The sequence below is a fragment of the Mycteria americana genome, chromosome 15, assembly GCF_035582795.1.
Source record: "Mycteria americana isolate JAX WOST 10 ecotype Jacksonville Zoo and Gardens chromosome 15, USCA_MyAme_1.0, whole genome shotgun sequence".
Taxonomy (NCBI): domain Eukaryota; kingdom Metazoa; phylum Chordata; class Aves; order Ciconiiformes; family Ciconiidae; genus Mycteria; species Mycteria americana.
This window is the reverse complement of record NC_134379.1, coordinates 12761456-12785372: the sequence shown is the minus strand read 5'-3', so window position 1 is coordinate 12785372 and position 23917 is coordinate 12761456. Positions and strand designations below refer to the sequence as shown.

The 23917-nt window shown below is 51.3% G+C and overlaps 1 protein-coding gene across 3 annotated transcripts in view; it reads right to left on the bottom strand.

The window, feature by feature from the left end:
* Window positions 1-23917, bottom strand: part of RNF43 (ring finger protein 43) — a 62314-nt gene that overhangs the window by 14454 nt on the left and 23943 nt on the right. For all 3 annotated transcript variants that reach the window (XR_012777940.1, XM_075517743.1, XM_075517744.1), the window contains 2 exons: window positions 4935-5057; window positions 522-596 (listed from right to left, as the gene is read on the bottom strand). Coding sequence is in view for 2 of the 3 variants with exons in the window: in XM_075517743.1 (XP_075373858.1) it covers window positions 522-596; window positions 4935-5057 (198 nt within the window). In the remaining variant the exon portion in view is untranslated. The remainder of the gene's footprint in view (window positions 1-521; window positions 597-4934; window positions 5058-23917) is intronic.

The window sequence follows — 23917 nt, the reverse complement described above, 5'->3', positions numbered from 1 at the left end:
TCAATGGGGAGCCTATTCCTTTCCAGAGATGACAGCAGTGTTGGTGGAAGGGACCTCTGGAGGTCTCTAAACCAATGTTAAACTTGCAGCAGGAGTATCACCAAAAGCATAGCAGGGTGGCTGTGACTTTGGCTTGAAAACTCGAGAAATCATCTTTCCCGTAAGGTACACCAGGGCTGTATGTACTAGATGGGATCGGGTCATCTGTGACTTCCCAAGCGGAAGCGTCCAGCTCCTGGCACAAAAGCTCAATTGACCAGACAGTGTCCTTTAAGAGCGGCAAGGTGCTGTTTGCAAGCTGCTGGCCTGCTTGTGCTGTGTGGAGATCTGGACATGCCACGGAGTGAGCGAAAGAGAAAAGCACTGTCTGTGTGCATGGATGAGCTGGGTAAGAGCCAGCCTGCAGTATCCTCCTGGGACCTCCCACTGCGTGTTGGTGGCTGGTGGGCCCTGACCTGGGCACATTTTGGGATGGGACAGGGGCACTGTGGTTTAGCTGATAATATCAATGGGGTTTGTACCTGATCGGCAGCGCTTTCATCATCGGTAATGTCAAAAAGGATCGCACGGGCTCCACGCTCCCCCGCCAGCTTTGCCTGTCCAAAAGAACAGAAGCTTCAGGGGACATTTTGTATTGTACATCTGTATTAACATCTACCATGTGGATATGTATCTCCCTCCCTGGCTCTTCACAGGAGAAGGAAGCACCTGCTGCTTAGATTGAGAAAATAGTTTACACCCTGGTTTCTGTACTTGTGTTGAGCTGCAGTGCCTGCTCTTGCTAGAGCTCTGCAGTTCGTGGACGGTTTCTCCCTATAGTTGTGGAGGCAAATTAGTTGGTGGGCTTGCAGTCACAGCAATCCATAAACCTAAACACCAAATTCCCCAGCTGGCTGTGCCACGTGCCCCTTTGCTTCAGAGCTGGATTTGCTGGGGAGTGATCCGCAGCCCCATTAGCCCTGCTGACTGCTACGCAACCCTCCTGTCCCAGCACAGCAGAAACCTCTGCAGGTCCCCACTTCTCACCGTGGCTGCACCAGCCGCGGGCTGCCTATGGGCCTGACTCCCATACACATTGCTCTCCCTCGTCCCCGACCCCACATTCATCAGGGAGAAGCTCAGGCGATGCCTGGGCTGCAGGTCTGGTCTAGGATTAGGAGTGGGATGGCTTTTCACAGCCCACTGCTTGCTGCAGTCCAGGAAGGACAGCTTTGAGACCCACCCAAATGAGTATACATGCCACCCCCGTGAGGTCAAAGCACACTGCCTGGAGGACCTTGCGGGGTCACCCACATCCTCCCACCAAGCCCTTCGAGCCCTCCAGGCAGGCAGAGGCAGCCTCTTGTGAAAGGGAGACGGGAACGTGAACAAAGTGCAGGGCTGGGCCGCTGTTACTCATGCGGAGCCCTTTGATCTGCGCGTCCCCGAGCGCCTGTGCAAACAGGGAGCTGCCAGAGCTGCTGCAGCAGTTTACCCACTGCATTGCCAAACCCCAGCTCAGGGGCCAGAGGTCAGTGCCGCCGCTTCCCAGCTGCAATATCAAACGCAGGGTGCCGGCTGAGCGAAGGGAAGGGGCATTCCTGGCACAGCAAGTAGTGGTGGAGCAGGTTCAGCTCCATCCCTTGCTCACAGGTGCTGGTCACCTCCATCCACCTCGTCGGGGAGAAGCTGGGTGCCAGAGGTGGGTGTCTGGGTCTGGGGACAGGGACGAGGATGTGAACGGAGGTGCAGATAGTCGGGAATACCATGGAGGCAGGGCTGAAGGCTCTGAGTTGCTGGTAGGATTTGACACTCTTGGGTTTGGTATACCAGATGGGGAAGCTGGAAAAGTGGAATCAGAGGCTTGGGGCAGGGAACAGAGACTGGGGTCCTGCCTGGGATCAAAGGAGCCTCAGCGTTTGCCAGCACTGAGGAAGAAACAGGACTTTCAGGTAGTGACTTCCACCCATTGGAGCCAGTCAAGCTTTGAACAATGAACAGCTCTACAAAGATTTTATCCTGCTAAAGACACCGACGATGGGGAAACGAAAAACTGAGACTGGACAAGTGACTCTTCCCAACATCTTTCTGACTCCTGTTGCAAAGCACACAACTTTTGTTCAAGCTATTCACAGCCTGCTTGCTGCAGTCATTTTCTGAGTGCTTACTGTCTTTGCGTCGGATCTCTTCAGCCACGTGGCAAGGCTGACCTCCCTCTTTGAGGACTGAAACACTTTTGGTGCAAATATGTATTTACAGAATGATTTAGGAGGTTTCAGCAGTCTGTCAACCAGACTTGCAATCAATGGTTCACTCACCAAAAAAATTACAAATGATGCATCAGAAAGAAAAATAAATCACTTCAAATTGATTCCAGAGGTATTTTCCATGCCTTCCTTTCCCCTTGCAGACCAAACACCTTCCCTACTGGTTTTAGCTTTGGATGCTGAAGCAGTGCTAGAATTTAAGAGAGGAGAAGCAGAAAAGTGCATCAGGTGGCTGGTGGCATTATCCTCATGCTGGGCTGGACGGGGTTGTCTGTGTGCACTGCTTGGCTGGGTGACAGCTAAAGCAGAGGTTATGATAACACTTTGCACATGGCTATTTTTATCATCATTGATACAGCGCTGCAATTCAACATGCAAAGGTTTACCACAAGAAACACATGCCAGGAAAACAAGGCTTCTGCTCCAGCAAGCACCAGCCACATCCCACAGCTACATCCCTACTCTTGAGAAGCATAGTCCAGGGATTTTGAAGAAGAGATCTGTATGATGTTGGAGGGAAGGAGCTTGGCAGAGGCTTCAGGAGGATGGAGAAGCAGCCAGACAGCAATTGCAGGGGGATGGAGGAACCAAGGTACAAGGCAGGGCCCGGGGATGTGGCCAGCTTAAGGAGCATCTGCCTGTATTTCATGGCTAAACTAGCCCTATTTATGGGGAGAAGAGTTGTGAGCTTCCCTGGGTGAGATCTTGGAGCAGGAGTACCTGCAGGCAGGATGGCAACCGATGTCACGTTCAGCTGGATCTCAAAATCCAGTGTTGTATTTGGCTCTGGTAACAAAGCAATGATGACTAAAGGCCAGTGAACTGTCACTCTATGAAGTCATGAGCATGGCAATGAACTGAGGGGTTTATTTGCTTTGGGGGAGTTAGTGGTCCTGGAGAAGGGATCAAGGCTAGTGAGGATGACCATAGTGCAGCAGCGCACCATGTCTTGTCCTTGTCGCTGTGCAGACCTTCCTCAGCCGATCCCTGGACTCGGTGACACACTGCTACTTCCAGTCCTGTGATCAGAGACTCAAAGATTAAGGACAAAACTAGCAAAGCAGTTTTTAAACCTTTTAGGTTCTTAAGTGGAAGATGCGTCTTTGAAGCTGCTCCTTCCTCCTGTTCAAGATCCTCCACAGTAGCTGCACTGACCAAACCAGCCATTGCTGCCCCCACCCCCAGCATCCTCCCCTGTGAGATGTGGCAGCCTGGGGCCACTATAACGCGATGGTCACGTCTGGATGGACACGGGAGAGTTGGAGAACGCAGCTGTGCTCCCTAAGGCACCTGCAGAGCCCTTGCTCTCACCTCTATCACGAGCTGCACTGAAGCCCTTGGGCTCACTCTTTATCCCACCATCCTCATGCATCACTAACACGCACAGGTGGGACCAGGCCATTTTCCAGATGCGGGGTAACTGATAGCAGGCCAATAACTGCAGCACACTGCCTTGTGCTAACAGCTGGCATCAGCTCCAGAGCATCAGCAAACCAAACTTAGGCTTCCACCCTGGTCCAGAAAGGCATTGCTGCCTGGCTGCCCACGCAGCTGCGGGGAAGCAGCCCCAAGGTGGCAAATCCATCACAGCATCACATCCCTTTCCTTGCTTTTGTTGCCACAGCCTCTGCGAAAAAAACTGCTGTGCAGGAACAACTGCTTAGTACAAGTTTTGCCTGCCCTCTTCAGCCGAGCTGCAGGGAGGACAGAAAAGGACCCTGTCCTTTCCATCCCCAGCATGTCACTACCAGCAGAAAGCAGACAACAGGGGCGGCATCACCTGAATGCAATCCAGATAAAGCCAAGAGGAGCTAAACAAGGTTTTTTTCATGTTTGTACAGTGCTTGTGGAAAATAACACAACATTTAGTACAGAGACAATAAAAGGATCCAGTGAACCACTGAAGAAAAGACCAATGTTGGCCATATGCACGCAACTTTATCAGAGAGACAAAGATTTTAAGGCTTAAAATGACCCTCGCTCCTACCCGACTTCCTTATTACCAGAGAATTGTACCAGTGACCTCAGCTTTTGACACAGTAACTGCTGTTTCACTAAGGTACCTCTTTCACAGGAGACCTGATCTGGAGACCTCTGAGATCTCCCATCCCTTTGTAGGGCGGATGGTGGCCCGCGCTGTTAAAGAGTCACATCCCACCACTAGATCGTCTGGTTTGCATTTGTCTGAATTGCTCAGCACTGATTCTTCACGTGCCTCATCCAGTGAAGTATTACAGTATCATTTTTAAAGACAGGACCACAGAAGATGTTTTCTGTGTCCATGTTTTCCCACAGGACAGAGGACACAGGGAAACACAAATCCCCCCAACAGGCTAGCAAGCAAGGGGAGGCTGCAAAACAGGAGGGGCACAAGGCTGCCAGGCAATAAAGCATACGGGGTGCTGGGGAAAGGTCTGAGCTGTCCCAGAGCAGTCAGGTTAGGGAAAACTCCACACCTTTTACAAAGCCAGGCAGTCAAAAAAATGAGGAGGGATGGGTATTGGGGATGGCTGGCACAGTGTCTCTCCCAAAGGACACCTTCTGCCAAGGACCCTGCTCTATCCTTGTCCTTTTCTCCACCTTCCAACAGCTCTTTCCTACCCTGCTGCCTCCTCCTGCTCTCCCTCTTTCCTGCACCATGGCTTTCACTTCCCAGGTTGGTGCCATTGGGGGCAGTTTTGCACCTACCTTGTTAGCCAGCGACAGGCAGGGGTTGGGATCCCGATCCGGCTGTTCAAGCTTGACAATGGTGATGAATCCTGATTCAGTGTGTTCATCCTCGCTGGTGTTGCACAGGGACAGTGGGTGGGACTGCACGACAAAAGCAAAGGGAAACTCAGATCCTGGGGCTCCGCGCTGCAAAGGGTGGCTCAAGCCCACCGCAAACTCTGTGCCACAAGAACCTGCCCAGAGGGTGTAGGACACCCCTGCGGTGGGCATCACCACCACTGCTACATCCCATGGCCCTGTCTGAGTGTCAGCGAGGCTTTGACCGCCACAAGAAGCAAATCACTGTCAAACTTCTGGTCCACAAGGAAAATGTCCCAGAGAAAGGTGGAGTTTCCACCTTTCTGGTGGCTGTACTCAGGTCTGACTTTGTCCCAGTCACCGATATGCAAAGCCAGAGCAGCCTGTGAGACCACAGCCCTTGACTTGTGGGACAGAGCATCCCAACAGTGCAGGTCCTGGTGCTGCAAGGACTGCCAGCATCCTCAGGCCACAGGAGACTCTGCCTGCAGCCAGCTTGCTCCTGCCAGCCCTCTGGGCAAGGCAAAGGGATCACAACAAAAGCAAACTTCTGGTGCCCTCAAAGATTCAGCAATTCTTGCTTCTCAGCCACCAAACTCAACAACTTTATGATAAATTTGCAGAGGAGAAGCCAAAGGAAGGAGTGAAAAACTGAAAGCAGGTAGAGAAGTACCATGAATGAGAAGGGAGAAGAAAAGATCCCAGTAACCACATCCCCAGTGAGTCCTGGAAAAATGTTCATCAGCTTGAGCCAAACCACTGGCAGTGGGGAGCTGAGATGGGACAGGGTCGAGGCAGTGGGTCTGGGTACACACCTCTGCTGAGCATCCTACAGAAGGGGATACGGCGTGCCGCAGCGTGTTGCGGGGACACAAGCTGTGGGGCTCACTCCTGTCAGCGGCACTCGGTTTGGGTTTCGGTGGTCAAGTCCACTGGAGGTGAGCCTGTCCTGCTGCCGGGGCAGGGCTCGGATGGGCAGTGCCTGCTGCCCGTGGCTGCACCTCATTCCTGTGCATTCACCGTCATGATGACATCCACTGAACGCTGCTCTGATCCCTGCCCGAAAAGTGCGTAATTGCCTCTGATTTTCCAGTCTAGCGGTGGAGGGACAGTGGTCTCGTGCTGGATGGCGGGAGGTTGAAGGAAACTGCAATTCAGCTACTGGCTCCCTCTTGGGAGTCCCATCATCTTGCATGAGCCCCCCCAGCTCTTCCTTTAAAAGCCGTCTGGCTTCCTCCTCTGTGACTACATTGTGGTGTATGGAGCACACTGGTTATGGTACAGAAAAGCCTGTAAATACTAAGGTTGTTGGACAGCTTTTGTGACTGCATCGGTGTGTGGGAGTGTGGGCAACAAGCAGGAAAGCTCAGTGTTATAAACCAGGAGGATTAGGGCAGGCTTTGTATCTGGTGTCCATCCAGAAGCATGCCCAGAAGGCTTGCCTACCCTGCAGGTAATCCTGCAACAGCATCCCAGTGCTGTGCAAAAAAGGCTGGTGTCTTGGCAGATTTAAAAACCGGGGGAGGAATTGTCAGAGCACCTGAGGGACACCCCTCGCTCTCCATCCGCACTAGGCCATGCCATGCCGCCCCAGGGGCTGCGAGGCAGCGTTGCTCCCATCCTCAGGCTGCTGCGTACCCCAGCACGGACCCAGGGCACCCAGAAACGCGGGCTCACCCCTCGGCACGGGGCTGGCAGGAGCTGGGGAATGGGGCAGGCTGGGAAACAGCCAGATGATGTTTCCTCCTCCCTGCCAGCTGCTTATTGCAGAAATCCCGTTGTGGGGGAGAGGGAGAACAGGGCTCATTTCACCTAACTTCAGACATGCCGATGTCACCTTTTAATGTCTGAGCGGGTCGCAGGAACAGGTCCTTCAAGGGAGCGCAACTCACCCGGGCTGTTTTAAGTCACGTCCTTCAGGAGGAGATGCACCATGCCCATTTCTCTCTGCCGACAATAACGAGTGTCGGCGATTCACTCCGATACAGCCATGTGTATGGACGCCTTCAGAAGCCGAAGGAGACAAGCAGCACCTCCGCTCACCCAGAGATGCAGAATGTCCTCGTTGGCTCTCTGGGCACGGGGAGGGGAGAGCTCTGCCTGCCGGAGCCTCCGCGGCCGGAGAGCTTGGGGTGGACGGCACTAAAATGGGCTGGGGCTGCTGCAGGTGCTGGGAGCTGGTCCAGGTGCAGACGGGAGCATCCTGCCCCGCACCTCCCCACCAGCCCGGCGCCCACCGCCCCGGGGGCCCAGAGGTGCCGGTCTTGGCCCCCACAGCCCCGGCAAAGCCCCCGGGGCTGCAGCAGGAGCTGCCACCGCTTGGGGGGGCTCTTGGCCGGATCCTGCCCCTCCCCGCCGAGCCCAGGGGCCGGGCCCCGCCGCGGGGCCCCCACGGGGGAGCCGCTCCCGGCCGCTCTTCCCGGCCGCGGCCGCCGAGGTGCCCCCGGAGCCCGGCTGGAGCCCGGCGGAGGGTCCTGCCGGAGACCGCAGCTCCGGTGTCCGCCGTCCCCGAGCAGCCCCCGTGCGGGCTGCCCGCCTGCGCCCACCCGGCCCCGCAGGCGTCGGGGCTTCCCGGGAGGGTGGTGGGCAGAGGTTGTCCCTGGGACCGCCTGGCCCCAGCCGTTAGGAAGGAGCTCGCTCGCTGCTGGCAGGCACGGGGGTGGTTGCGCGCAGCCTGCGCGGTGAAACAACCCGGCACCGACTCCGAATGCAGGCGCACCCCGGCACTGCAAAATCACTACAAAATCATAGCGCTACCTTTCGTAGCACTGAGTCTTGGCCTACAAAACAAGAACAGGTCTTGCAAAGCCGTGAAAGCGAGTTAAAATGGTGAGGATTTAAAAAACAAACAAACAAACCCACAACCACAGACATTTGCAAGTTGCCTAGATTTTGAGGTAGGTAACACCTACGGTCACAGGGGCGTAAAGAAATCAAACCCCGGACTCTCACCTAACCTTCAGGAGCTCGGAGACTGAGGTGTAAGAGATGGCACCACGAGTATGAGCTAAAACATAACCTGCTACCCTGTAAAATGCTGCACAGGGTAGCTCGGCACTGAAGAACTGCTGCAGGCCTTTGACTGGCAGTCCCTCATCCATCTTTCTCGTGGGGTCTTCCTCTCTAATCCATAGTGATACTAGAAGAAAAATGTCAAAATGCTATATAATTTAGACTTCAGACTTCAAGATGCTAGAGACAGTGTAATTGTACCAAGCCAAGCACCATAAACTCTAGCAATTCAGGTTTCTGGGGAAGCAATGCGATCTGTTATGGGAGCGCTCAGGGAAGGCTCCCAAATAACCCCGTGCTTCACTCGAGCAACGGCAGGCGCTGCCCCCACCAAGACCAACTCGGCATTGAAGTGCCCGTGATCCCGCTGGCTTTACCAAGCAATGCCATTACTTTTATACTCTGTTTGCTTGACTGGGAGTTCTCCGGCTTTTGGTTAATATATCATTTTAATTATCGCGGAAAAACACAAAACAGGAAATGCAAAGAGCGTGTCTCGTGATACTTCTAATAATTCGGAGATAACCCTCCTGCTGGTGTTATCGAGCCTTCACCAGGTTGCTCCCGGAGCTCAGAGGAGCCCAGGCCGCCGGCGCTGGGGAAGAAGTCGCACCTCCCGGCGCTGCTTGGAGCTGTGTCCAGCCCTGGGTGGGAACGGCTTGGGGTGCTGTGACGTTCCTGGGGCAGTGACTCTACAGGGCGAGGGACAGTCCTGCGTGCTGGGCACAGAGCAGCCTCTCTGTGGCGAGGATTGCTGGGCCTGATCGCAGCCTTAATGATAAACACTGGGAATAAGAGCAATGAGCTAAGCTTCTGCAGCTCCAAACGAGCATCGGGAGCATATACAAAATGCTGGCAGCTGTTCTGGAGGGGGACCCAGTTGGTAAATCTGGAGAAGACCTGCTGATGAATGCACCAAAACTTCCCCTTTGATTTTCTGTTAAGACTGGGCACTGTGGTCTTCTTTCCCTCTGGGACACCCACCCTCCCTGGCCAAGCAAGGGTCCCTTGCCTCGGGCATTCCTGCCAGGGCACAGCTGCACCCACAAAGGGCATGGCAGGCAGCCGAGACAGCACCGGGAGAGCAACAGCCACGCAGGATCCCTGCCAGCCGAGACCCTTCCTCATGTGGGCAGCTGCCTATGGGCCCCTCGTTATTCTGTGGCGAGTCCCTCATCAGACAGTAATCACCTCTGGAGGCTGAGTCCAGGTGCCTTTCTCAGCACTCTGTACAAGATGACCAGGGGACAGCTCGGGAGGATTCTTCTTCGTGCAAGGGACACGTGCATCATCCACCCAAGCGACATGCTCCACTCGTCTCTGCTCCAGACCACCTCTTCCCTCTCTTCCTACCATCTTCTCCTCCTGTTTGGTGCTATACAGGCAACTCCTCAAGCAGCAGCAAAGCAGCAAGACCTGGCTCTTACTGTCTACATCCTACAACCACATTTCTTGGCACTTCCACTGCCCCTGACCCTTGCATTACGAGTATCATGGCTGCACATCGTGCTCACAGGACAAGAGTAGACTCAAAAAATAATCTAAGGATGATGCGGAAAACCAACTATTATGAGATTCCTCAATGCAGAGGACTCATGCCCCAAGAGGTGGCCCTGGCTGCAGTCAGGATCCCTCACTCCCTCTGAAACCAGACCCATGCATACGTGGCTGCAGACGGGCTCACTGACAGCAGGAGCAAAGGGTTTCTGATGGCAGAGCATCCCTCACTCTGCTGGGCTGGGCACCTCTGTAGCACTGACTGCCACAACCAAGAAGCCATTTTTTCTTACAGAAAGCCTCTCTGATCTAGTAGACAAAGGACAGGCAAAATCCAGTCACTGGAGAGAGGAGGTATGTTCATATCCAAAATTAGGGAGGTCTCATGCACGTTGCTTAAATCCCACCACAGTCCGGAACCAGCACTCCCTGCTCCCAGGGGCTCCTGCTCAGCAGCAGGACCCCGATGGGTGTTACGCTGGATCCCACGGTGCTGCTCCAGCTGGGGCTTCCGTGTTCGAAGTCACATCGATGCTCTGCCAGACCCTTCTCCCAGCATGATCCCTGCCTGGCTGTGCTGCTGGGATCCCAGAGGTGGGGTTGGGATTAGCTAGTTCCCTGACAGGGTTTGGACCCGCTCTTGGGCGATTCAGCCCTGCCAGCTCTGCCCAGTACCCTGGCCCTGGCACTGCTTGTAAGACACTGTCAGCCAGACCTGTGAACCCCCTGGCTTTGTCATTCCATCTCTCCCTGTCACCACATCCCTCCTGTCACCCCTTCACCAGGATGCAGAGCTCCTCTGCATCCCTATGTGCTTGCTACCACTTTTTTTGTTTTCCTGTTTCCTTACCCTATGGCATCTCCTTCTTTTCTACCTTTTCCATCCACACCACCTCTCCTAAAACACTGAATGTCTCTTTTCTAACCTATCCTTGCCATCTTTCCCACTTTATTCCTGCTAGACCCACTATCTTCACACCAACCTGTCCCTCCCACCGTGCCAGCACCACTCACAGGTTGTACCGAGCAGCCAGGAGCTCCCCTGCAGAAACGCAGGGGACGTGGAAAGGTCCCGGGGAAAGCCAGGCATAGAGAGGTGCTTGATGCTCACTTGGGAGCTTCATTTATAAAACAGTAGAAAAAAAAGATGACCCTGAGAGGTCATCTAGCCCACTTTGCTGCCCGAAGGCAGGATCAGCCAGACCTAAAACATTCCTCAGAGACACTCGCTCAACCTGTTTTTGAGACCTCCAAAAAGGGAGACTCCTCACCCACTCCAGGGCTGCCTTCTCCTCAATGCCAGAAAGTATTTTCTAACGCCTCATCTGAATCGGTTTTGCTGCAGTCTAAGCCTATTAATTCTCACTGAATCAACTATGCCCATGGAAAAGAGATTATTCGCTTTTTTGCCCCCAAGAACCATTTAAACATTTCTGTTCACAAAAGAGGGACAAAGGCTGAAAAAGGACTCGGAGAAGCAAAGTCCCTTACAGCCTCAGTTTTCTCTGTAAGGGAACTCAGAGCACTTCATACCCACCCTTCATGGGGGATGAGTCAAAAGTCAATTTGATTTGAAGTGGCAGTAAAAATTTTATAACCAACCAGTAAGGTTGGCATGGAAAAGAGAGGAAGAGAACAGGACAAGAGAGTGTTCACCAAAGGGCTCTAGAAAAATCACAGACTAAACTGGTGAACTGTTAACACCAACGTATAACTCATCACTAAATTGACCACAATACCAGAAAAATTGCAGGTAGCAAATACCAAGCTGAATTTGAATAAGTTGAGAGTGATGCAGGGAGTGGCAGATCGATAATCCTGACTTCCCTGCCAAAAAAAACTGATTAAAAAACAGCATAATGAAGAAAAGGGAAGAACTAACAGCGCTTTGGAAAAGGAGAGCAATGCTTCACAGACCCCTGGGGTTCCTCGAAGCAGTCAGCAAGTGTGGGAGTAAAGGTAGTTCAGTCAATGCCGTACACTTGTATCTCCTCTTCTGTTCTCCTACAAGGTCAAGGCTATGGAAGATGACAGAATATCAAGCAATACGGCCCAGGGTCATCTCCAGAACTAAGAAGAGAAGAAAGCGGGTCAGCCTTCACAATGGAGTGAACTTACCCGGACAGTCCCAGAAGTAAACTGTGTTGTCCAAATATTCACAAAGGACTTGGAAAATGAGAGGAATGGTGAAGTGGCCGAGTTTTTCAGTAATACATAAATATTCAAGTTGGTAAATATTAAAACTGGCTGCAAAGGGATCTCGTGATACTGAGTGACGGACTGATAAAAGGTGTTAAAAAAACGCAAATATGAAAAAATATATCTAGCTATTTTACACAGGGATGAGCTCTAGGTTAGCTGTTAATGAACAGGAAAGATCTTGGAGTCATTGCGGGGAGTTTTATGGAAACCGTTGTTGAATCACCCAAAGCAGTCAACAGGCAAATAGACTGTTAGGCATTACTGTAAAAAATTAATTAAAAAAAGAAAATCTACTAGATAAAGCTGCAGCGTGTCAACATCTTGAATATTACAAGAAGTCCTGCTCGCTCCATCTTAAACAGAGGGCACTATTTCTGAACAGGAAGAGATTAAGTGAGCAAGAATTCTTCAGCTTAGTACAGATGGGATACGTTAGAGCTACGTAAAATCATTAAAAATATGGAGAATTCATGGAACAAAAGACCGCGAAGAGCTGTTAAATGCAAAGATGTGGACACCAGCCCCGGCTCAGCCTGCCGGCAGCTGGGGAGCTGCAGAGGAGCATCACTTGGTATTTGCCTTCTCCCTGTGCATTTTGGGGCTGCACAGGGGAACTGCAGACATGGGGGTTCTGCCCCGGGTCTGGTGCACCCATGTGGGCAGCACCATGGGCTGCACGCTCACCTCCCTGCTGGAAGACTTTTGCTACAAATATTTGGGCTAGAAACCAAATATTAGAATAAAGCTGAGATTCACGGTCTGTGCCAGAGAGCCGGGAGAGCTTCTTCCACCCCACGGGCTCCTGCAGAACATTAGCAGAGCCAGCTGCTGCCTTAGCTATGGGGGACAGCTGTGTGACTTCTGACTGTGACCCAGCACCACTTCTCCGGCCCTCCCTCTCGCAGGCATGCCAGCATGCAATGATTTTGTTCAGGACAGCAAGCCCTCCCACTGCTGCAGCTCATGCCAGGAGTATTTTGCATGTGCTGTTGGTGCTGCAGTCTGCAGTGGATGGAAATGCCTTGTTGGAAAAGCTCCTTCGCCGCTGAGCTACATGACAGAACAGAAGGGAGCCTGGCAGCAGTGAGGAGATAAGCAAGGAGCCTAAGGCATGGCGAACAGCGGCCTTTTGAGGGTACGCAGCATCTCGGGCATCGCCATGCCATGTCTGCCTGTCGTTCAGAGATGCTCACTCCCTGCTGACCTGCTTGCTTCACCCAGTTGTGCTGTGGCACTGTCACAGAGCATGAGCTCGTGAGGGCAGGATACGAACATTTCTATATTTGTGGATATCAACGTCTGGCTCAATACACCCTCTTCCCTGCTGGAAGTCTGTCAGTGAGGCTCTGAGCTAAATAAATTATATTCCTTCATAGGTTTATATTCCTTCATAGGCTTCAAAAGCGCAAGCGGAAGTGCTCTACTACCCCATCTTTGCTGCTAACACTGACCTTGCTGTGAGAATTATGGGGCAAGATCCTCTGCTGGGGTCTATCAGGAGATGAAGACAGGGATAGGATTACCGCAGGAAGGAGCAGGGCAGACGTACCACCTCTAAAAGCCAGATGTGCACCTGCACGGTGCCTCTCCCAGAAGTGTCAGAGCACAGGCACTGTCACAACTGCTGGCACCAGGGAAACCTCTGGGGACCTCTGCACGGCCGGGCTGGAACAGGGCACGTGCGCTTCCCTGGTCTTCTCAGTTAGAGGCCGCGTCACCGAAGCAGTGACGGCACTTAGCAGGCTCAGTCTGCAATGCGGGGCAGCGCTGTGCTCCTGCGGCACAGGGCAAGCCCAAGGAATGCTCCTGCCAGCTACGCTGCCCTGCTGGGACACCCCAGTCATCAGATCCTCCTCCCCCGGTCTCCCCCAGCGCTCATGCTGTGTGAACATCTTTATTCCTGTATAAGAGAGGCTCTTCCCAGTTTATCTTAACCCCTCAGCTCTGTCAGCTCAACAGAAGCCCCTCTTACACCAAGATCACTCCACTATTCAAGCAGACTTGAATTGTGTAGTAGACACCTGTCACTCACAGACTACTCACAGACAGGGCAGCAGGAATGAGGGAGCACTACCAAAGGTACAGGAGATGCTGCCAGGAGGCCGGCATGCAGCTACAGTGGAGCTGAAAAGTGCTGTGGGATGCTGCTGGAAGGACATAGGAGAATGTGGAGGGATGAGGCAGGGAGATGAAGTGGATGTTAACCGTGAAGAAGACGGAAAAGGCTGGTTGGAAGAGGAAGAGAATGGCAGAGTGTTTCAAGGGGCCCGAGGAAAAATGGCACCTTCCATGACTCCTGGGCATGAAGCTTAAGCCATCAGGATATGGGGCTTTTTAATTTACCTGCATAAAGTTTCAAGAGTTGTTACAACAGCAAACACACCTTACCCACATGTGAGTCACAGACAAACACGTTCACTGATAACAAACGCATTATTCTTAGAGAGACTCAGGTCCTAGCTCAACTTGCGAATAGCTCAGACAACCATCCGAGTCCCCTGAAGGCGTGGCAAGAGGTGGGAGAGGAGACAAAGGATCTACAAGCTGCCAATGCAATACTCCTGTGCTTGTTCCCTTACACGTGCTCATGAGCTTCACTGTCTTTGGCCCGTCTCAAGGGTCAGCAGTGCCCGAGGGTTTGGTACAACAACTCAGTCCCTAATCAATAACTGCATCTCCTCCTTTTCATTACAAAGCTGGTGAGCAACAAAGAGAAGAGCTGAACCCCAAGAGGGAAGTTTATTTGATTATCACATGTGCAGGATTAGATGGTTTAGGTGAGTCACTAAGTCTGGATCTTTTCCGTCTAATTGCACAAGCATGGCGATGGTGTTGGAGAAAACTCTCGCTACACACCTCACTGTCCTACTGATGGCTCTGCTGAAGTTTGCTCTCCTATGGACAGAGAGGTCCAACCCAGGGGAAGCAAGTGTCACTTCTTCCAGCATAGCCACCACGATGATAGTATGGGCCAACAAGGAAATTTTTGGCAACGTTTCATCACGATGTCTGGTTAAACTCTCTCTCTCTGGCACACACATCCATTTTGGAATATCAAAGGCAAAGGGAGGTTCTCTGGTCAGCCCTGACTCACACCACTAAATGAAAGTAAAGGCAAGCTGGCCCAAGTCACGGGAGAACAGCTCATGGTCCTGCTGCCTCCAAGCACACTGAAAGCAGTCTGGATTCAAAACCCAATGAACAGCATCCAACCCATGTTGACCTGCTCACCTCATACACCTTAGAGGGCTCAACTTGCCCCCACTCTGGGGGACAATGCCACTGGCAATCTCCATGCTTCAAGGTCCTCTTACACAATAACCTTCTGCACTGTGCTGACAGTGGTTGGAGGTTAAAACTATTCCATAAAACTCATGCATGTCTTGCCCCTCAGCAACAGCTCAAAGCACTGGCAAAACCCAAGCTGTGCAGACAGCACGGCAGCCCAGTGGCATCCTTCCTACCACTCAAAGCACAAAGCTGTACTGTCACTTGGGACCAGCTTAGGGGTGGCACAGACATATGAGGTCTTCCCCAGCTGATATGTCAAGCACCTTTATAAGGAGACAGCTCTGACCCTAAAAGCAACTCGGCAGCGATGGGCCAGATACAAAGACTCACCCAAACCCAGATCACTTTACCGCGGAGACTGGAGTATCATTTCCTCAACCAGCAAGTTTCTACAGTGGGTTTCAAAGTCAAAGCCTTGAAAGTAGATGCCAGAAAGAGCATTCTTGCTCTTCGAGAAAGGAGATAATAGATCTAGAAGAGCAAAGACTGACAAGGAAATTCTCCTTGGGGCAGATTATGCCATAATTTCTTCTGAAGCATCACACGTCTCCAGGAGGGCTGAACTTCTCCTGGAAGGAGACCATAGGGATCTCCCAAGGTTGACGTGGATGGGGGAATCCTCTAGGATTCTTCTGAAGATGAAACTCAGCAGCAGCGCTGCCTCCACTGTTGCTTGGAGATTGCAGGGCCCTGACATGGACGCGAGCCACCGTTGTGGCCATTTCTGGAGAAACCAGCAACGTTCCAGGGAAGCCTTACCTGGTCACGAGTGAAACATGGGCATTTGTCACGATTACACATGAACTTGTGCTCACCAGGGAAAAGCTGCAGGCAGGAGATGGGCATGGGGTGGAGGAGTCACCCCTGCTGAGCCTTCCCGGCTGGCGCTGCGCCCTGGGGGGAACACGTCCTGATCCCCTCCCCCTTGAATATCCCTGGGCTCCACCGCCTCAGCCAGGTGCAGAACAAAAGGAAACTAATGATTTAGTTATTGCTTCAGCGCCGAAGGTTTGAAGGTCAGCCATTCAGCGCGGCGCTCATTGTATGACCAAGCACTGCCTGCACTGCCTGCCCTGCCTGCAGACCTGCAGCTACAGTCGGCTCAGCAGGGGCCGGTACTGTACGGCTGGCTTCTGAGCGGGGAGATGAAAGGCTTTTTTCTAATGTAATAACTGACGGCCTCTTCAGTGCCGTTTGAACTGTTTACAGACCGAGTTAACGATTACAGGCAATGTGTACCTTGGCTGCTGCCCAAAATTCTTACCCGCCCGTCAGATATTATCAAAGAGCCCTTCACTGCTGGCCTGGAGTCCTTCCAAAGCACAGCGCCGAAATGCCGGCGTAGAGGAGGGGCCTTCAGCGCTCGATCATGAAACCCAAGCTAGAAAGTCACAGATCTGCTCTGGCGAGGTGTCCTGGGGACCGGCCGCCGAGTCACGTAGAGACACAGGAACACCCGACAGGTTCCTAAAGCCCCTCGTGCCCCATGGGTCCATGCGGGGTGGGCTCTTCCCTGCAGGACATCACCTAGGGCTTTGCCTGTGCTGGCTTCCAGACTTTATTAGAGGACACCACACAGCCCACGAGCTCTGGCTGTCCAGGTTTCCCTCCCTGCATGAGGTCGCTGCCATCCATACCTCGTTCTTTACACGTAGCCTGGGTGGTTGTGTTAATGCTGGTGGTTACACAGCTTAAAGCTTCTCCTGCCAAAAGTGTTTTCAACACCCTCATGCCTAAGAGTGTGGACAAGAACAAACCAGGTGGTGGGAGATTAGATAAAATCACTTCCATTGTTATTTGTAGCTGGAAAAATGCAGGTGTAGGTATAAGGTCTGGCTAGATTTGGGTTAGAAAACAAGCCCCAGCTCTCTGGGGCAAACTGCACCAAGTCTGGAAATCCCGTTGAAACGAAGGGATGAAATCAAAACTGGCAAGCTGCTCTAATTACAGCTGAGTAACACAGAGCCACATTCAAACAGCACCAAGGCTACAGAGCAAACTGCTTCCGAGGCAGGAAATACCGCAGCTGCAGAGGACGGCCCCATCCTACCGATGGTCCTGCACCCACAGAAACCTGGGGAGGTTCAGCGAAAGCAGAAGCTGATCTCTGCGCCATGCATTGCTCCTGGAAGTTGCCTCAGAGGCAACTTCCTAAACACAACTAGAAAAAAAAATTAAAATCTCCATTTCAGATGGAAACATGCATCATGGACCATCAGTTCCCCTTACCACCAACTTCAGGTGATAAAATGCTATTTAATACTGTTCACTAGACCGTCTGCAGACTGAGCTACCACGGCTTCAAGGTATCTGCAGACCACTGTTAAAAACCCTCTGCTTCAGTTCAGCCCGGAGTTTAAAACTCCCAGCTACACCAGCAGCATGAACGGATGCATCCCATGCCTACCAGAAGGCTGCACCAGTGCTGGTATGCCATCATCCAAAAGCTCTTTGTAGAAAAGGCCAGATAATAAAAGTATGAAAATTTATGTTAAAATTTTGCTCCTGTGTTCCCAAAACGAGGCATTTTGTCCTGCACAAAAAATGCAAAAGCATCTCTCTCGCAGGCTGACAAGAGATGGAGTTTCCAAGGGATGCTTTCCAGAGAAGGGCTGATGCCTTCACATGGTGCCAGTTGTGTGCTTGAAGTATGATGTATGTCAGCAGGTCCCAGGCATAAGAGCAAAGACTGAATAGCTAAAGGAATAAATTACTTGCTTTTTAATGACATACCATACCGGCTTCCCATTGTTTTATTGCTCAGATGTAGTTTTTTTAAATAGGGATGAGAAAGTGGCTGGTGAAGGACACAAGTATCTCTCTTGTTGGATGTTGTAGTATTGCCAGGAGACAGAAATGTAGATGCAAATATATTTGCTGTGATTTGATTCAATAAAACTTGCTAGTACAGTGCAGTACACTACAAAAATTGGTTCCTCCTACGCTTACTTGCTAAGACATGAGTTCAGGCCCTCTGGGATCTGCAATTCCCTGGCTGCTATCGATGACATCACTGACATCTAAGGAGCTGCAGGAATGCCGAGAATGCAGCTCCGGGCTCCTGGGGATGCTGAGCTCATCGGCTGCTACAGAAGGCACGAAAGATGGGGTGTCTGGGTCGCGGTCCTGGCTCATTTACAGCCTTCCCCTTCCAATGTACATGCAGGTGCTCTTTTCAAGGCCACACAACGCATGGTCACACAAGGTTGCACCAATTTAAGCAGGAAAGTTGGAAGTGTTTGAAAATTTATTTCACCGATGCCTTCAGAAGCTGGGCAGAAATGAGAATTTCAGCACAGGCACACAGGGTCAGACCCAAAATTGACGTAACCCTGTGACCCGTCTCTCACAAGCCAGTAGAGATCACTCAAAGAGTGGTCTTCCACTTTTTATACCTTTCCAGCATTACTGGAGTTACTGATCTGGAGGACGTACCCAGAGCAGGGTGGTTAACAGCCTGAAGGATTTCACAAACGCGCCTCGTTCCCTTTTTACCCATTTATACTTTCTTCCACAACATCCTCTGCAGATGAACTCCACAAAAGATTTCAGCTAAGTCAATAACTGGTTTTTTCTTACTTAAGATATTCTCACAGGACACTTCTAAGCTCAGTGCTCTCAGATGCACCTTTGACCATTACCATCCTTGCTGCGTGTAACCAAGCTTGCATCCTGGGGAGTCCAGTCGCTGAGGGTATCACAGATGTTCAAAGAGCTGGGCTGGCATGCTGAAAGGAGCTTGAAGCAGATAAGCATAAAACTCTTCCCCTTGGTTTCAACCTGTTGGGAGCCTCTGAAGACTTCAGCATTCATCACCAAAGGGCATGTCTCCACGCGGAGGTTCTTAGGGACGAGGATGACACAGCTCTTGGCCCAGTACTCAAGAGGCTGAGGCCAAAAAGGTGAAGAAATTTCCGTTTTCAGCCACCTCTGCTGCAGTGTTCAGAGCAGCACGGAGCTGCGAATACACAGGATCAAGGACAAATGGGGCAGAAAGTGAAATAACTTTCCTGCTCAACAGAATGTGATCCAGTAGAAGATTACCTATCTGCTGTCTTTACTTGAGACCACACAATAATTTGACCAAACGTTATTTTAAAATGGTACAGACTGACTGAGCTCTAACAGCTTTTTTCACTCTGCAAAACGGGAAGGGAGCCATTTGCAGACCATTTGTTTGAGGCAGTGAAAGTAGGTTAGTTGCGACATCACCTCCACTGGAGGATCAACTCTCGCCAACCCGCGTCTCCTCGAGAGGGGACAGAGATCCAAAAGGAGGATGAGTGCCGGGATAACGAGGACATCTGGAGTCACAGTAGTTAGGACTAAAAGAAGTTCAGAAAGGAGAAAAGCCCTCCTGCTCGCTCTCTCTCATCTCTGGTTACTGCAGATTAGGAGACATGATGGACGGAGCTGCCAGCCTGACACCTGCCAATTCTGCTTTTTTTCTGCTTTTTTCTTAACAATGACGCTGGTCCCTGCCAGAGAAAGACCACTGGAAAAGAGGGTCTAGCACTGTCTAGAGCTCCTGATAGAGCTCAGCGGTAAAACTACACTACATTGTATAAAATCAGCCATCTACACCTTGAGTCAGTTCATGCAGACTCTGGTTCCTAGGCTTGATTGCCTTTTCTCCTGGGTCTGAAAGGTGGAGGTGGTTGTTGCAATCATAGATTCTCCCTCTGTATCTGTTGCTTTTCATCTTGCTGTGCTCCCCCTCACCGAGGCAGGATGTCTGATCAAGGATTTATTACACAGCCATGCTGAAAGCACAAAGAACAGATTTTTAATGTTGTATCTCATCCCTCCATGCCATAGGACTCCATACTTCTGCCCTGATGGCCTCTGAAAATGGCAGGTCCCCGTCTCCCAGGGAAGGAGAGCTTGTTCTCACAGCTCCCATCGCCAGAGCCATGCCTGGTCCACGCAACGTGAATTTTCAGCTCTCTTTGCAGAAAGCAAACTCTCCATACAGCTGTGCCTCGCTGGCATTGGCATTACCACGTGGAAACTGCTGAAGTGCCTGTTCACAACTGTCTGCAAACTCTGGAAGGGACAATCCTTTGTTACAGCTCAGTCGCTTCTCCCCCTGCACGATTCAGTTGATTTTCCCACCGATACTCCCTAACGTTACACTGAACAACGTGCATTTACACTGCCCAGTACACCAAGCCCTTGGTTTCCTCATGCGATCTGCATCACTGTCACTGTGTAAGGACAAAAAGCCATTGTAGCCAAAACCTTAAAGCCTGCGGAGCACTGCTTCGATGGTTTCTGTTGTATTAGGAATCAGTGCAGCACTTGAGAACACAGGGATAAATCATTAACAAGTCATTATTGTTCACAGGTATTTTTGGCAGGAAACCACTGAGGTCAACATGGACAAACTTCTGTGGGGCAGTGGGGGTGGCACTTTTCCTGGAGAAGCATTCAAATCCTCCTCTAATACCAAAAAATAGTCTGGAAGTGACCTTCCTTGCTGAATCTAATCGACATGAAGTGCCGCAGCCCGCCCTTCCCGCTCTTCTTGGCCTGAGCTTTCTTCTCGTGTCTGTGATCAAGTCCTTATGTCTGCAAAGCGCCTGCCATTCTTCTGGCACACACGAAATGACAGTGCTGTTAATCACGAGCACCCCTCACAGTGTGCGCAGGCTGACAGCCCAAACAGTATTTCTCCTTTACCAATCCTATAATCTCACAGCTCGCATCAATCACTTCTGCTACCAGGGGCTGGGGAGTTCCCAAAGACTGCTTCTTCTCCTAGAGCTCTGTCCAAGGATGGCTTTTCTCATTCTTTGGAAACCTGCAAAGACGCCAGTTCCGTGCAACTGTATCAATCATTCCTTCCATCCCCAGCAAAAATCATCATCTTAGTGGGCAATACAATGCTCCTGCTCCTGCAGGGGCACATGTGTGTGTGGGGAGGGGGTATGAATCCATATGCCGTTTGCTCCCGTGGCCATCACTGCTGGCAGACAGCTGAGCAACCATCAAGAGCCCTCTCCATGGTTAATATTCTGGAGGCTGATCCGTCCTCACAGCTTCTAGCACTGTCAGGCACTCCAGCTCCATGAAACTATTTATTCTCGTTGTCATTCAGTTTCCTGCTTCGGTGGCCAGCTGGCCACTGACCCCATTGCTATTTAGCTGTTGTAAATCAACTGCCAAAGGACACTTTCAGAGCATCATGATGTGGCAATCCCTCCGATTATGTGGATGTGGTCGTTTTAAAATTAAGTAAGCAAACAATTCTGACACAAACAGCTCAAAGGCTGTTGTGTGTTGTTCAGTGTGTGCTCCCGGCTAGGAGATACAACATCAAGATGGGGCTGCCTTTAAAGCCCTAAAAATCTCATACAAAATGCTATGGAGTCAGCCCAGCTGCTCAGACGGTTGCGTGCCCAGCCAGTTCTGGATGGCTTGGTGATGATTTTTTTTGCTAAGGAAAAGTATTTTCAACTTTGACATTTAAAAACCACCTTTCGTAAGCACAAAAAAATTCCTTTCCAAACTCACCAGCTTCTGGACACATTCATGGAAGCCAAGAAAACCAGTCAGGTAACCGAGTCCAGCTCCTGAGGCCATGCTTCCATCTTTCTATAAAAAATATTGACTCCACCACCACAGACCCAGGCAGGGACATTTGTACTGCAAAGGGAAGCAACAGCTGCTTTACAAAAGCCTGAAGTACGGTCAGATAACTCAAAACAGTTTTTCTGCCCAGCCCGAGGTTGCCAGCCCCCCCACTGCATGTCCTGAGAGTGGAGGCTGTGCCTCCACCTGGAGGCCCTTCCTTCTCTTGATGTTCCTCAGCAACCTGCCCACCACCCTGCCCTGTCTTCATCCTGAAACTGCAGCTCGGCTGTTTGAGCCTCAGCTTGTGCTGAGCTTTGAGAAATTTTTGCTTTAAGAGGCTGAAAACATACATGTAATCGCAGCCTGAAAGGGCAAAGAAATGAACAACAGTTACTGGCTTGATGGTAGGACTATGAGACCTGGGCTACAAATGAGGCTGTAATATGCACAGAAATAGTGGAAATAAGATTTGGAAGCATTAATACTTCCATCACTTAAGAGGATACAGCAGGGAATCTCTCTGTGATACAAAATAATAAAAGATTAATAAAGGATAAAAGTTGTCTATCTCCCACTATAAACCATTTGTAACAGTGATGGCAGATGGGTAACTGCTCCAGGAGATGCTGATGGCAGCTGTGTTTCAGAGCTGGTAGAGCCTGCACGCTGACCGCACGTGTTTCACACTCCTGAGGACAGGAATGATGTCTGTCCGTCCCAGCTGCAAGGCCAGCTGTGTGCCATGAGCATTCTCCAGTACCTCCACTGGCAGGGACAAACTGAAATCTGTTGGTCACCCATGTCTATGTGCTGCAGTTCTGAAAACTGTGCACTGCAAAACCCACGGTATGGGTTTTCTTCAGGGAGAAAACTTCCTTCTTTCCCTAGCTTGTCCCACAGCTCTTGAACTTGATGTTGATGAGACCTTCCAGGCTTTCACAACATCCCACTTTTGCACCTTTGCACAGAAGAGAAGATTCATGACAGGGCTGCCATCAAGTAGGGCTCAACTAGACTTTTTTCCCTGGAATGATGACCAACAGTGTTCAAAGAAAATCCTTCTGAGTTTGACACAGTCCTATTGACTCTGAGGTACAGCCCAAGCTACAATCAACATTTCAAGGATCTTCATGTGATGGAGCACCCAACAGAGTCCAGTCACAGAAGCTGCAGGAGTCTTCTCAGCCTACCAGAGCACATACCAGGGATCCCCCAACCCTTTCTTTCTAGGGACTGTTCCTTTTCTGGCATTTTGTCCGATTACTCCCACTCCTAGAGCTGCACCCAAGAGCTTCACTGACTCTGGAGAGCCCCCAAAATTCATCTGTTCCATCTCGGCAGGGCTGTGCCACTGGCTACCGTCCCCTGCTTCCATGACTTCCAGGCTCCATTTCCCTGGTCCTTCAAAACCCCTTTCATACCCCAGGACTGGGGATGAACATCAAGTTGATTATAAAACAATTTCTTTTGTTGATAGAAAATTCTTTGCAGGGCGTGAACAGCAGGAGAAAGAAAGGACTCCTCTGAACTGCGAGCTGGCTGGAAACCCCCGGAGGGCAAGAATCTGATCCCTCGTCTTTGAGGAGCGCAGGCCTGTCTGTACAGGCTGCAGGAGCAGCCGGCCCAGGAGAGCTTTGTGTGTGCAACGCCGACAATAACACACATCAGCCCTCTCCCTGCCAGCGCAACGCGCGCGGTTCATTAACAGCCTGCAGTTTCTGCACCATGCACATAAAATGGCTTCGTTCCTCCCGTTTGCATCCCTGGACAGACCTAGTCCTCCTCACCCCGTTAATCCCCTTCCGCAGAGGCAAACCTCCTCCCCAGCATCTCCCAACCCACCTGCCCCGCGCAGCCTCCCCTGCCTCCCTCCCCGCCCCCGCATGCCCTTCGCCAGCCGGATCATCCACCCAAAAATAAATCCTCTCCCGCTGCACAAAACCTACCTGTGCATCCTCCCCGAGCTGCTCAGGAGGAAGAAATCCTCCATCCACTGACCATGAAACCTGGTCAGGGACACCCACCCACGTACTGAATATCAATACCCCACCAAATCACTGCTGCTTGCAGCAAGCACTGGATGCAGTGATTCTGCAGATGCCACTGAATAATCCGTGACTGTCTAAATCAACACTTATAAAAAGAAATCCTGAGGATCATAAAGCGCCACCATTTTGCAAACTGGGCAGAACATGTTCGTTAGGAGCAGGTAGTTTGTTAATCAGTGCTGAGATTGAGAAGCCAAGCTTCACAGGTTTCATGTTTTTCAGCCCTATGAAGAAGCATCGTTCCTGTATTTTTCATAACGGCTGCTGCGATTCGCAGACTTAGGCAGCCAGCCCTAC